General features: G+C 41.3%; 1 protein-coding gene across 1 annotated transcript in view; it reads right to left on the bottom strand.

Annotated features, from left to right (window-relative positions):
- Positions 1–16,022, bottom strand: part of grin2aa (glutamate receptor, ionotropic, N-methyl D-aspartate 2A, a) — a 158,216-nt gene that overhangs the window by 40,871 nt on the left and 101,323 nt on the right. The window contains exons 4-5 of the mRNA XM_031320850.2: positions 13,754–14,182; positions 3,304–3,418 (exon numbers count right to left, since the gene is read on the bottom strand). Of these exons, the coding sequence (XP_031176710.2) occupies positions 3,304–3,418; positions 13,754–14,182 (544 nt within the window). The remainder of the gene's footprint in view (positions 1–3,303; positions 3,419–13,753; positions 14,183–16,022) is intronic.

Genomic DNA, 16,022 nt, shown 5'->3' with positions numbered 1-16,022 from the left:
GTGTGTGTGTGTAGCATTCATCCTCAAAGTAAGCTCCTTTAAACTGTTCAATAGCTGACCAAAATTGAATTAATGTATGGCTTCCCCTGGATGCATCATTACAGATATTAGCGTTTTGTGATATAGAGATACACTAAAAAAAAGCATAGCATGCAACATCTTTGTTTCTTCACGTTAATGCATGGTGGATGCTTAAATATGAAACTCCCGTCATTCCTTCTTGCTACATCTGTTCAGTTGTTACTCCACATTTTTTTTTTCTCTAGATAAAAGCCTAATTTTGCATAAATCCCCCATAACGCCACACTGGATCCAGCTTTCTAATCCAGTCAAACATACCCACATGGTTTGCTGCAGTCTGCGCTTCTTTTGAATTAAACAGTTATTCACTGGCGATTACGTAATCCTCAAAAGAAAGAAAAATATCCAAACAACATGCACATCCAACCAAAACAGGTGCAGCTCTTTTAAAAGCGGATCTTCCTAAAAACTCAAAAATTTATCATCTAACCAACTTTGTGTGTTGCATTCACGTGTGTGTGTGTGTGTGTTGCAGAGAACAGCAGGTGTGGATGTTTTGAAAACCTGAGTGCTAACACACCTGTGGTGGGTGAAAAAGACAGGAAACATATACACATGCCGGTGACTCACTTTCACCTCTCTCTTCCTCTCTCTATCTCTTTGTGTCTTCTTTCTCGTGCTCATTTGCTCTCGCTATCTTGGCCCATCTGTCTCCATTGCTCGCTCGTCTCGGTATCTCTCCATATTTCTCTCCTCTCACTGTCTCTTCCTCCTGAGCCTCAAGGGGACTAGCTTTATATTTTTAGTGCATATCCATATTTTAGTGCAGTTACAGATTTTTTATCTCTTGATCATCATGGAGGTCTCTCTCTCTCTTTGCGTGTGTGTGTGTGTGTGTGTGTGTGTGTGTGTGTGTGTGTGCCACTCATTTCTGGCGCATGGGTGGGACGCCTGCACCAGAGGGAGGGAGGGAGGGAGGGAGGGAGAGAGAGAGAGAGAGAGAGAGAGAGAGAGAGAGAGCTTAGCTCCCAATTATGTTTCCACTTTTGGTCTGTGTGTCTCTCTTGCTTTCAGTCTCTTTCTCTGCACCACAGTCAAGTGGTACTGATCAATTTCACAGGCTCTCTGTTTACAACAACACACTCTACCTCCCCTCAGCACACCAACAAAGGATCTTTTGTGTGTGTATGTGTATGTCAGTATGAAATATGGAAAAACTTGTCTCAAAGATTGGGTAGAGACTGTGCGGATTGCGGCAAACTAAACCGAATACTGTAACACGCACACACACGGATGTGACCTGAATAAAAACCAGATCGGTCAAAGCACAAGTCTCTCGAAAAGTCTTTCTGTCAATAACCACTGTGGAGGGGTAAACATACACACACATACACACACATGCAAGAGCAGTGACCCCTTGCCACCCCAATAACGGAGGTCTCAGGTTTTGATTAACTGTGGCTTGAGGTGCTATCAGAGACCACAACAGCAATCACAGCTAAAGAGAGACAGAGTGCACAGATTATCTGACCTGGGAAAGAAGGGAAGGGAGGAAGGGAAAAAAGAAGGGAAATATGGAAGCAGAAATGAGAAGTAAAAAGGAAGGGGTAGAAGGTTGAAGGTCGGGAAAAGAGGGAAAGAGGAAGAAGAGAGATGCGAGGAAAGATAAACAATGTTAAGAGAGGAGGAGGCAGTAGGAAAGAGACAGAAAGTGGTGGCGATGACAGAGAGGGACAGGAATGAAAAGACAAAAAATAAGTAACCATCTGTCTCCCTTTCTTACATATCTAAATCCTTCCTTTAGTCACTCCTCTCTCTTTTTCCATCCTTCTCTCAAACTTTTTTCTCTCAGCCTCACCCACTCTGAATTTAAGCCTGTATGAGGCAGCCAGATGTAGGTATAAAGACACATGGCTGTCATTTAAAGTCCATTTCAACGGCGAGAATACTCAGCCATTTTCTTTATAGAAGCTTCCTCACATTAACTAGCTAATGCATTCAATGTGCTTGTTGGTAAATGAGCTCATTGATCAACTAAGTGTTGCACGATGAGGCAGAGGTGGCATTTTCAACACAGGTGTTCAGCGCTTACTGCTGGTTTTGTTTTTGCAGTTCACTGCCGACTACCTAGATCTTATGTAGGTTTGTAATGCATGAACTAGCTATTGGTTAAGCAAATAATGTGTCAGTCAGTAATCAAGAAAGACAAATGGAAACATATTTGTGATAGAGCTCAAACAAATTCATTGAGTAGGTTGATATTATTGGCCAAGATCGGGTGTCACAGATGTAATGGTATTGGCGCTGATATTGCAAGATATATAAGAATAAAATTTAGGATATTAATATATATATATATATATATATAAATAAATAATGGGTGAAAATTCCCTGATAATATTTTTTGACGAGCCACAAACCAAATGTGATTTAAGTATTTAAAAAAAAAAAATGTTTTATTTAAGATAAGATAAGATAAGCCTGGATTGATCCCGAGAGGGGAAATTCTGGTCTTGCAGCAGCACGAGGAGAGAAATAAGTACACATAAATAGAGAAAGCAAAAAATTAAGTAGAAATATATAAAATAAAAATAAGAATAGAAATAAAAAGAGAAACTATACAAAAGAAATTCAAGTCATAATTACAAGGAAAAAGTGACAGTGGTGTGATTAGTAGCAGCAGCAAAATCAGCAAGGTAGTATATAACAGCATAGACCAGAATAATATATAATATGATTAAGTAATGATACTTAGTGTTGGTCTGTATTAATATAGAAATAGAATATAGTATATAATGTAATAAAACAGTATAAAATATCAACATATTATAGTACTGTATAATATAAAATACAATTTAGTATAGTATGAGTATACCATATATATACCATATAGTATATATTATAAACAATACGTATAGTATAATATATAACAAAATACAGAGATCAGCCCAACTGCGAGACAATGGAGAGGGAGAGTAACTTAAGAGTTACTGAACTATTCAATTGTACTATGTTGCTATCTAAGACTAAACTAAATCCCTTTTCATTTCAATTGTTAGTTTTTTTTAACCCTAAAAACTGTCAAAATTGAAAATATTTTATCTAAAAATAAAAGAATAAGATTTAAAAACAACAACAATATGTATGTTGTTGTAGAATTAACCCCACCTAGATGTCCTCAGTGGGAACTATACGGCCCAGAAGAACTCACAGGAATATGTGCACATTTTTGCACGCACATACACACAAACCAACCCAGATACACACAGACGCAGATCCTACCTTCTCCCACTCTCTTTCCTTGTTGAGAACAATGACCACCAGCTTTGGGTATTCCTGGTAGCCGTCTTCTGTGAATGACAAGTCTCTGCCATCCCATGTCACATTCATCATGTACCTGAGAGCGAGAGGAGTAGAGGAGGAGGACGAGGAGGAGGAGGAGTGGGGCAGAGGGTAAAGAAGTAAGAGAGATGAGGACAAAGAAGGGGGGTGGAGGAAGAAAATCAGAGAGTGAAAAAAGGAAACAGAATTGAGGCGAGGAGAAACAGAGGAAAAGAAAAATTAAACTGCATTAGCATGAGAAAAAGTCCATTTACAATCTGCTAGTATTACTGTCCTAAAATATTCACACAGGCTCTTTTGTATTGAGAGTCAAAGTGTAATGCTGAGGGATACATTTAAAAAAAAAGAAAAAAAATATTCAAATGCTACAAAAATGTCTGTGTGTGCCTGGTAGAACCTGTAAAGCAGTGACAATTCCTTGAAATGTGAGAACAGAATTACAGTAGTGTCTGTATGGTAGTATGTGTATTTTAGAAATTAGAAAGGATAAGTTGCTTATTGCTCCAGACAGAAAAGAATCACAGAAAGCGAAAAAAGAAAGTGACAATGGATAGTACATAAAGCCATAGTCTATCCATAAGAACACCACCCACATGTGCACACACACACACACACACACACACACACACACACACACACACATACACACACTGTAATGGGTGACCCAAATGGCAGGTCACATTAGCTAAGATGGAGGGCAGTGGGAAGATATTCTTGGGTCCACATAGCCTCCACATTAATCATGGCTGTCCTTCCCCACTCTGTCTCCCTCGCTCCTTCTGTCAGCGGTCATGTACAACAGAGGAAAGACAGCTCCTCTTTTCTTTCTCTTCCACTCCATTCTGGGGCCCAGACGACAGGAACAACTTTAAATGGAACATGGACCCACGTGATGGGTCTTTGAAAAGCCACAGTGGAGTGCTGCAGGTGAGGTGTTTCATGCTGTGTGGAGCATTGTGCAGGCACGCGCTGCAGTGTATGAAGGTGGTGCTATTGTATCTACTGACGGGGCACAAATTATGCTTTTACATTTGACATATTGAATGCTAATGTATAACAAAGACATTTATTTGAGTGACAATATCGCATAAATCGTTTTTACTTGGTTAAATTAAAATAAATAATATATATATATATATATACACACACATCAAATACACCACCTACATGTCACTTGAAATTGCTGCTGGGAACACACACACACACACACACACACACACACACACACACACACAGCGCTAAACCCAATTATGTGCGACTACAGCAGTGGTGCTGGAATCAATTCCCGCGCCCAGGCTGCTCTTTCAGCCGATTCTGCGCTTTGCAACCATCTATTTGGAAGACACGCACACACGCACGCACGCACGCACGCACACACACACACACACACACACACACACACACACACAAACACACACACACCCGCAACGTGTTTACTCTACTTTCCATCTGTTTATTGTACATTTTGTTTTCCTTTGTTGCTCATTTGGATTATTGTCACTCTCTGTCATGCTCTTATTATTTTGACACAAACCAGCAAATAAAAGTACTTCTCAGCATTATTACAGAGGATCTGATGTAACTGTGATGTAACAATGTCAAAACTTGTGCTGGATGTTAGAAAGAAATGCCTATGTGAGTAGCACATCATGTAAGGTGAATCAGTAAACACAACGGTAGAGCGGTTGAATCTGCGGCTCGGAGCAATATCTTAGTTAAAAAACATTGTTTGTGATTTAGGTTCATAAAAGCAGAGAGGCTTTTCATGAGAGCTGTGTATAGTGCAGCTGTAAAAATAGAAAAATTGAGATTCAATTCAATTGAACCACAGGCTTGAGAAAATATCCTATATCACATCATATAATTATTATTATTATTATTATTATTATTATTATTATTATTATTATTATTATTATTATCATGACTGCTGTAAAAATATGTGTCATGTGAAAATTAAAGTGGAGCAACAATAAAAACAACAGGATGCAAAAAAAGGATGGGCAGATTGTGTGGATATGCATGTGTGTGGCTGCAAGCAGGTTTGGGCCGACGTCCATCAAACAGGTGGACCTGATAGGGCGTTGCTAGGATACGGACACAGGCTGGAGGGTATACGCTGTAAGATGACCCTAAACAAAGCTTAATGAACATCCCTGCATGCTCACACACATACAGAAACACAGACAATTACTTTGCCCACCTCAGCAATTCTCCACCTAATGTTTCCTCTCCCCTGTAGTACTGAGATCATAGTAAAGTGTCTTTTCTCTCACTTTCCAGCCTCTAGTATATCAGTAATCTCTCTATTCATTAGGGGGGACGAGGAGACGGTGCAGAGGTGGAGAGACAGCAGAGAAGGAGCACACGCACACAAAAAAAAGGGAGAATATAAAGATAAGAGAGACTGAGGGAGAAAGATGGAAAGGAGGAGAGGAGGAGAAATGTGACGGGAGAGGAAGAGGACTAAGCCTCGACAGAGTTAGGATAAAAATATCTTTGGTGTTATTTTTTTCCTCCTATTTTGGAGTAAAAGGGGCTGGGATGGGAAGGGGGGGGGGCACTGCAACCAGCACTACATTTACGGTGCAGCAGGCAAATAAGAGCACACACATACACTGCATTACAGCAGCCAGGGCCAAACTCAAACACTCCGTTTTTGCTGTTTTCTTAGTCCTGCACTCAGTGAGCAATGGAGATAGAGAATGAAGATACTAATGTTAATACTAAGAAACAACAACATCTTTTCTGGTTTTTGAAGAGGCTTTCCTGGGGGGAAAAAGAGTCTCCACAAAGATGTTAAGATGTACAGTATAATGCAGTGTGTGTGTTAAAGATAGAGCCATGTATACCTTGTAAAGTCAAGGACCAGTCAAAGCAATGATGTATACTGTCAGCACTCACGATCTATGAACTGCAACAGATGCACACAGACTGTGCTTCGAGGGGAAAGTCTCCAAAAAAAGATGGGAGCTGCTATCAATGCTGATTTAGGTCTTTTAAGATGACTCAAGGGTCAGTAGTCGCTTGAAAACACACGCATGCTTCAGGTGGCACGTGTTAAGTGAGGCATGAATGATGACTGTACAAGGTGAAGTAGAGGCTAGCTTAGCAGAGACTCTGCCCCTCCTGTTGTCCCAGGTGTCAGTGTGTGTACATTCTGTTTGTGCAGTTATTTTTCTGTGTGAGCTCGGGCAGCACAAGATTAATGCTAACAATTACATTTTCTCTTTGCCGAGCTTGCTGTCTCACCGTGAAATGCAACACATGTCCACACAGCTACTTCAGCAGGATTTCTGTTGTTGCACAAAATAGGATTTATGCGTGAATTGGCTTGGGGATGCTTTATACTGTAGCTGAGTTTGAATATCATGGGGATTGCTCCAAAATGCAAATCAAGTTTTAGTTTAGGAATCACTGCACAGTTCAGGAAACACTGCAGCACCTTTCTTAGATACCCTTACCTCTGATGAAAAATTAATAAACTTCTTGTGCAATGGGATTTGTTCACGCTGCAACTGACTAAACTCCCTTCATATCATCTGCTCTGCAGTCCCACGTCTCCCTGTCTCTTCACCCTCTGAGCAGTCAAACCAAAAGCAATGTGATGGTTCATTTATCTCTGATATGTAACCCACTAGCTGTCAATCATATGCTATTCCTCCTGGGTAATGGAGGAATAGCGTTAAGGGGAACGTTAAGCAGTGTGCAGCTGCCGTTGTTGGAAAAACAACACAGTCGGTGCGTTCACTTGAAACTGGTAGGCTCACGGTGCATTCAAAGTTATTGTAAAATACCCTTTTCCCATCTGGTGGTTGTTTTTGACATTCAACAGCAATTTACTAGTGAAATACGTTATTGTTATAAGTTATAGTTATTACTATATTATTAAATCATTTAATTTTGACCATATGGCTTTAGCAATAAACAAGCCGTTCTTTAATGTCCCTGACTGTTGTTTAGTACCCTTCTTTTTTTCTTATTTTTTTAACTTTCTTAAAAAGTATCGGTTCAGGCACCGTTTAGGAACCGGCACTATTTTAAAAGTATCGCTTTAGCACCGGTATCGAAAAGCAAAAAAAATGATACCCAACCCTAGTTAAGACTAAGTGCATGGCAGTCACAGCTACTCACGGGACAAATTAAAGGAAAAACCAACAAGACAAGTGTCTTAGTAAGGTGTTGGGCCACCAGAACAGCTCAATGCACCTTGGCATTGGTTCTATAAGTCTCTGGAATTCTACTGAAGGGTTGGAACTTCATTCTTTCAAACAAGGTATTCCCTAATTTGGTGTTTTGATGATGATTGTGGAGAGCACTGTCGGCCAAAACTCTCCCAAAGGTGTTTCATTGGGTTGAGATCTTCTGACGGTGTGGGCCATAGCGCATCATTTACATACTCATCAAACCATTCAGTGACCTCTGGTGCCCTATGTCATCCTGGAAGAGAGCACTTGCATCAGGATAGACATTTTTCATTATAGGATAAAGGTGATCACTCAGAACAACTTTGTATTGATTTGCAACCCTAACCCTCGCTGTAGGTGTCAAGCATTCAGGCCTGTACCGTTCTCTTGGTGTACGACACGCGTGCACTCGCCCACCTTTTGTCGAGAATACGGTGAAGGATGACTCATCTAACCATATTAGTGACTTTTTTTCCACATCTCTGTAGACCAGTGCCTATTGTTTTCGCACCACTGGACCAATGTAACTAATGTAATCAGGGGTTCATGCACTGCAACCCTGCTATAATATCCATGTCTATGTAATTGTTGATGAACTCTTGACAGACTTCTTGATCATTAAATGTGCGCTGCCTGTCGAACATCACTATTTAAATGTCTTTCCCCTTGGATCTAAATGCAGATGTCATTATAGTCAGTGCTCCTTTTGAAACACTAGTAATTTGAGCAGTCTTTGTGACTGAAGCTCCTGCCATTCCTGCTCCAGCAATTAACCCTCTTTCAAAGTCACTTAAGATAATTTCCTCTTGCCATCTTGATCCAAAATAAGAACCTACTGGGCCCGCTCAGCTTTTATTTATACATGCCACAAAGCAAGCGTGGGTGTTAATACAGTAATTGTACCATGCAGTGAACCTGTGTGGAAGCATCTGCATTTGTTATGTTTCTCTCCACTGATTTTTTTCAGGTATTTCGCTTCAATTTGTCACCAATCCGTAGCTTTAGCTAAAGCTAATTTACTGACTTTTGGGTGTCACTGGATCCAACAGTCTTGTATAAAATCACACTGCCTAAAGGGACACTTCAGGCTAAGCAGTGGAAACTTGAACTGCAATAAGCTCATTGTTTTAGATTAAAAAAGGAGGTGTCTGCTTTTGCTTTGCAATCACCTTTTTGTGTCAACGATATTAAAATGAGAGCTTTTGCATACTCACACACAGACGCACATCTCCTGCTTATCTATAATGATATATTAGATTGAAAAATGATTCAGTTCCTTTCTCTTACCTCCAATGCAATATTAAGCTGACAAGAGAGATGTGAGGGGTAAAATGACAGATATTCTTACCCACACCAACATCCACAAGTCAAATATTAGCAACTGTGCCGATCCAACTCACTCCTTTAGAACTTTCTGTCCTTACTCTCACTTTCTATCTTTATTTGGGACGATAACATTGTGTCTCCATGATTTCAGCTTTTGAGCAGCTAAAGAAAACCTGTTTCTTATTCGATAATGATGCAGTTTTGCTTGCTCATTTATTAGGTGACATACAGTAACATACACACTACACACAGCAATTCAATTCATGTGAACACCCTTCCATAGGTCACATTGTATAAGAATTTGCCCCTTCTACTCAAATACTGTATACTACTCTTCACAGATCACAAGTCACGGGAGAACTGCAAACAGATATGTATGGCAATTCAATAAAACTTAAAAATTAAAAACACATATCTACACAGACATAGTTAGCCAGCGATTATAATGTAATATTCATGAGTGTGGAGTGACTGGGTGACTGGCATGTTGAATCATTGTTTCAATCCTGTAAAAAAAAAAAAATGTTATTCACAGGTTATTTCTCTGACTCTCAGTGAAAATGACAAATGCCGTAAGCAGTTTTACACACAACTCGAGTACGTAAAGCAAATTGCATGATAGCATCTTATTAACGAATATAAAATTTGTCAGCATGACATCTTTTAAATTCTTGATTGCTGTGTGTTGCACGTAAGTACAAATCTCTGCACAACTCACATGACAACTGCCCCAGGACTCTGTATGCATGTAATGTCTAATGTGTATGTGCGTACATGTGTGTTTCCTGAGCTCTGACCCTCATATACAAGGGCTAGCGACTGAAATTACCTGTCAGAACTCTACTACCACTTTGCCTTTTCCACACACACACACACACACACACACACACACACACACACACACACACACACGTATGCACGTTTGCACGCACGCACACACAATCAATCAACAACAGAGCATTTCAAATTTGGCAGTACACATACACTCTCTCTCTCTCCTACCCACAGACACACACACACACACACACACACACACACACACACACACGCACACACACACACACACACACACACACACACACACACACACACACAGATAAATAAATGCTAAAGTATTTTAGAGCACACTGTTCACCACAGCAAGGTGAGTGGTGCACTGTAAATCTGCCATGACAGAACATTCTCTTTAGGGGGGGATATTTCTCTTGTTTCTAACACGCACGAGCACAGACACACACACACACACACACACACACACACACACACAAACCCACACATGCACATGGCATATTTCAAATGGAGCACAGGTTGTCACTTGGTTTGATTGCTGCACTGGCCAGCGCTCTTAGTTGGTCATTTGTCTCCTGTTTTGATTTAATTTAATTTTTTCGATTACTCTGCAAAACATATTCATCTCGGATGTGTCACAGTGGATTTATCATTATAGCTGTCACAGGCGAAGTGAGTCAGGTAAAACTTCACTAAAAAGCCCACACTGTACTTAGTCGCCAGAACTACAGACTGTTCTGTGATTTCAGCGCCATCTATTAATTTTATTCTCTTCAATACATGTTTTGTTCTATTGCGATGTTTTGCCTCACTCAAGGACAAAGGCAGCATCCACTGTAAATCAAACTGTTGTCACAAATCACAGTTTAGTTTAAGAGGCGTTCAAGCACAAAAAACATGACCTAAATGCCAGCCTTGAATGCTAATGAGATACACTGAAGAGCTAATGAGAAGGACTAAATACTGTGACCCGCTGTAAATACTGCAATATGTCACACTGGGGCTGTACATTTCTGCATACAGCCCATCTGCCCGCCTCTGTGTGTGTGTGTGCACATTGGACATGTCCTCCTATATCCCCTGACAGCCGTTGATGGTCTAACAACCCACACTGGCCCGTCGCCCCGACCTAGCCTTGACCAATCATGTTTCTTGTGTCCTGGCCCTAAAGGCCTATTGGGCTCTCTCACCTACAACAGAGCCATCTGTGGCCACTCATCACCTGGGTAACAACCTGAGGCAGCAGAGCATGCTGGGAACAAAGTCAGCCTTCTCATGGATATTTGGTAATTCTCTTTAGTGCATCTGTGTTTCCTGACGAAAGGGGAACTATATCAGCGCGGAATTGGTAATTAAAGTCCTTTTGAGGTTATCAAAGCTGTAATCAGTCATACTTTACTGTCTCTTTACACTAAATGACCATCATTTATAAGCGGGGGGAGCTGATCAATGCCAGCAACGCCTCTGTTACCTCAGTGATAACTCAAATTTCAATCTCTTTAAACAGGCAGAGTTGCAGAGTTATCCCTGTATTTACAGTGAGTGGTCTAATCTCCCAGCCCCCCTTTAACTACCCATGGTGTACAATCCACTTGGCTTGGTCTCCACAGATCCCAAATGAGAATTGATCCAAAGTATAGTGAATACCGATGCACATTTGGCAGGATATTAGTTGGACAAATAAGCAACCTATGATGTAACTTTAGCCGCGCAAGCCAAATAAGTTTCTGGTTGATTTATGACCAATTACATGAAATTGTTTCAGGCCATGTAGTGGTGCAAGATCATGTAATGACAGTCTCTGTACGCCGACCTCAGAGGAAAATGCTACAGTTCGATCTCGATTTCCTAAACTCGTAGTTGTTTATCAGAGGGAATGTACCTTCCTCATCTCTTACTGTATCATTTTTCTTTCTCTGTTTTTCATCCTTTTATGAGAAATTGCCATCTAACTCCGAAGTGAATATCGTACAAACTTTTTTGTTTGTATCGTACAAACTGAGATGATGATGGGTAAAAAAACAATGACTAGTCATCAGAACAGCATATCATAAAATATTTCTATCAAAACTGATTCATATAGGAGACACTGTTGTTCTTTAATGTTGCCTGCCCTCTTGTTACGGCCACAACAAACAACATAACTTAAATGTGACCATCAACAATGTTAACTATTAGTGCTTTAACCAAAACTATGTCTGAGTCTGGAAGTCTGGCCAAAAAGAACAAAAGAAGGGAAAAAGCCTGAGCCAAGCGATCAAGGGCCGTCGGACTCAGAACTCCCCCCCCCCTAAATTAAAGAGTAGTGACTAACTAACAAACAAACAAAGCCACGAAAACTAGACTACCAGACCTTCATCCTCAAAAGAAATAAACACAGAAGAAAACAACTGAAGACAACGGGGATCAGAGCTGCTTCAGTCTCAGAGGCCGATCACTGTCTCCCAGCCTTCCTTATATACAGGGGCGGGGCCAGACTGAGAATCAGGAATCAGGAACACCTGAGATGAACAGAGAGGAAGAAGAGAGCAGGGCGGGGAGCGCATAACAGTCTACTTTGTACTTTACAGAACAAGCACGTGTTTATTAAGCTAGTATCTACCTTCCACTCCAAGCACTCCTACAGTTAAACTCCATGCCTTCTCTTTTCTGGCGTTGTCTTTCTAAAAAAGATCTGTGATGTCTTATTATGTTTTTCAACCTCCAAGATGAATCTGAGACATACCGTACCATATTGTCTTTTGGTAAATTGACTGGATACTCTGGCTATTTTACTTCATGCCCGACTGCCCGAACGGCCCGCAACTCGCATGAAAATAGACCTGGCGCGTATCTTTAGCGGAGCGGAGCAGAGAGCCACTTCTGGGACGCGCCGTGGCGCGGCTGGTGGAATACCAAGCATTGACTTGAATGGCAGCGATTGCTCATGGGGGCTGCCGTGCCTCCGGAAAGCAGCGCAGACGCGCCCGGTGGAAAATAGGGGTTAGTTATTAGCTGTATTTCAAGCCTTCATCTGAGAGAAAAGCGAACTCATGAATGGTGACACTTACACACTGGATCAATTCCCAATATAATATTGATGCACAGTTTTTGCCAAAATGATGACTATTAAATATCAAACACATCCTTATGCTTTTGAGTGTAGCTAAATTTGTTCTTCTTCTCAATCATTTCCTCATTTAAGCATCTTGTTGTACGGTAGAGACAGACAGCATTCCTAATTCTTTTGTTTTTGTAAATGCATTTTGGAATACAATTTTGTCATTTAGACGTAAGATTTCTAATTTCACACTTCATTATTTAAAAAAACAAAAGAAACAACAACATCGGGATGTAAACACAGGTTGTGTGTGTCTCCCCCCCCCTCTGCCAGATGGAAAGCCAGACTGAGCTGGCAAGACCTGCAACATCTCCCACTGGCTGCTGGGGAGCGAGCGCATGATGAGAAGGAGAGCAGAAGAGAGTGAATGAGAGATGGAGGAATAAATGAGAAGGGTAACAGAAGGACTCATCAAGGAGCACTTGAATTTTGGAGAGTACTCATTTGTAGCTGCTTCCCGCTGTTACCCCAGTCTCAGTTTCTTCCCTTCCCTCTTTCTTCACTGCCTAAATAACAAACTCCCTCCTCAACTCCCATTCACCTCTTTCATTCCCCTCTCATTCCAACTCCTACATGTCCTCTTAGCTCTAACTCTCAATCCCTTTTTTTTTTTTTATCCAGTAATTGCATCTTTCTTCAATCTCAATCCTTAATGCAGAGTTGGTGGAAACTTAGTGGAAGTGTCTAATTACCAGGGGTGAAGACAAACAGACTGTGGCAGGAAGCCACACATTCAAACAAACATACACACACACACACACCCAGACACACACAGACCCCCCCCCCCCCCCACACACACACACACACACACACTTATATGTGCATTGACACAGCCACTCTCTTTATGTTATAAAAATACACAAAGCCTAATAAAAACCTTTATAATTCTGATGTTTATATTTTTCTTCCCTCTTAAAAGATACACAGCTCACTGTATTTATAATAATTGTAGGCCAAAACAAACACATCCACACACTCCTTCTTTACTTACTTGTGTAATGCACTGGGTGGCAGCTTGGTTGTCTTCTCCATCTGGCCGTAACAGGATGTCTTCGCTTCAGGGATGTCGCCATACTCTTCCAACATGGCTGCTGCTGCTGACGTTATGATCCCCAGACCATCCCGAACCCGCGCCTCCAGCGGGTAGTCCCAGTCGTCGTATGACACTGAAATCATTCCCGGCGGAAACTCTTCGGGTGTTATTTCCGGGTTCCCAGTGGTGAGCGACGGCACAATCCAGATGTATCCAAATCCGGTGAGGCCCAGGGAGCGAGCCTCCTCCAGGACGTACACCGCCTCATCCTTGGAGCAGTAGAGCAGGACCACTGGGGACTGGACCTTCTTGAGCATGATCTGAGACCGGCTGTCTTCCTCCACCGCATCCAGAATAATGATATTCTGTAGGTCCCAGCCCACAAAACTAAAGCAAGGATAACGAGGACAGGAGTGAAATGTTAATATTTAACTAATAGACTATTAACTTTGCTCAGGTGCTGGCAAGGGCAGTTATAATTATCCATTGTAATTAATATCATTGCTAAGTGCAATGTGAATGCTAATAGGTGTAAAGTGCTTACTGTCAGGGGGGAAATATTAAGACTAAATGGAGAATGCAAATTTTAAAGCTGGTCCTGTATAATGATGCTCAGCAGGTTCCAGCCCACACAACTAAAGGACAAGGAGAACAAACACAGGCCTCTTAATGTGGAAGGGCCTGTGGTCAATGTGCTAATTGGGGACAACAGTTATCAGAAAATAATGCTGTTATCAACATGGAATGCAGCTTACATCACATCTCTTGGACAAAAAAATAGGTTAATTAATATTTTATTCCTCCTGCACAAGCATGTGGCTGAATATCAATGTTTTGAGTGTTTAAACTGTAATGCTCAAAGCAACCGTGAAGGAAAACAGATCTGTATAATTCCAAAGCAAATTATTATCTAGTTCTGTCAGAGTTAGAAGTAGCAAGCACTTATTAAAATGATAATGCATTTCTGGAGTATTTCATAATCATCTAGTCATATCCAATCATAAACTGGAAGCCTGCTGTGGTATCAGGAGAACAGGCCCTTGGTGGCAGAGCTGGCAGACCACACACACACACACACACATTGGAGACTGAGGGCCAGATGTACTAACGCTTTTGCGCCCACTTCAGGCGTATTTGTTTCGCAATGTGCATGTAAAAGCATGGCGAGGTATGTACAAACAGGCCGCACTGAGGTAAAAGCGCAGACTACCTGTCGCGGGAACTGAAAATGGCAAATTGCGCTTTTCCGTGTCATGCATATGCATTCATGGGTGTGTGAAGGGGAAAGTGGAGGTTTCCCATAAAGAGATGGGAGGAGAAGCGTAAAGTGCGCCTAATTATGTATTCCGCGGTATGTACAAACACCGCCCGTGAAAGCACGCCTCTATTTTGCGGTGAAAATTGTCCGCCTCTTAAAAGCAAGACGAAGACATAGGCCAAGGAGACTAGCTGAAAAGATTTTTGCCACAAAGATCACACTTTCTCAGTTGAGTGAACACAAACCCATTAAGCGTTACTGATTAAGCAGCCATGCAATATTACAGTTTCTGGAAGAAATCAAAGATGACACTGAATCTCCGACTCAGCATTCACATTCCATTCCAGCAGCTGTTAAACTCCTCGCTACATTACAAATATTGGCATCAGGATCATTTCAAACAGTCATAGCATCAGCAGTGGAAATATCGCAGTCTGCACTCAGCCATATCATAGCACTAGTACTTAACGCTTTGCTACAGCGCACTAGTCAATACATACATTTCCCCACCACCAATGCCGAAATAACACGCATCAAGCAGGATTTCTTTGCCATCGACCATTCAACTGCGCTTTTAAATGCGCATAATTTACGGTATAGTTTATAGATTACCCAATGAACTGCAGGTTTGGTAAATACGACGTAAGATGATGTATCACAGTGTGCACTTTCTGCGGGTTGGCCATGGCGCTGATAATGCTACTTTCGCAAATGTACGTACATCTGGCCCTGAGTGTTACGAAGTGTGACACGCAATAGGAAAAAGAGGGGAGCAGTTAACCACCATGCAAGCATCCAACAATAGACAGGTAGTATAACATGAGAGTGATCTAGGACTTGTTGTCTGGAGGCATAATGGTCCACAAGTTCCAGATGACTAGTAACTAGACAATGATACACAGAGACCCATTCACGGGTAATAACAAGGATGGGAGTATGTAATACTGCAATATTAAACAAAAATACATT

This window comes from Sander lucioperca, chromosome 21, assembly GCF_008315115.2.
Source record: "Sander lucioperca isolate FBNREF2018 chromosome 21, SLUC_FBN_1.2, whole genome shotgun sequence".
Classification (NCBI taxonomy): Eukaryota; Metazoa; Chordata; class Actinopteri; order Perciformes; family Percidae; genus Sander; species Sander lucioperca.
Note: the sequence above shows the minus strand (reverse complement) of the source record. Positions and strands in the feature narration are given on the sequence as shown.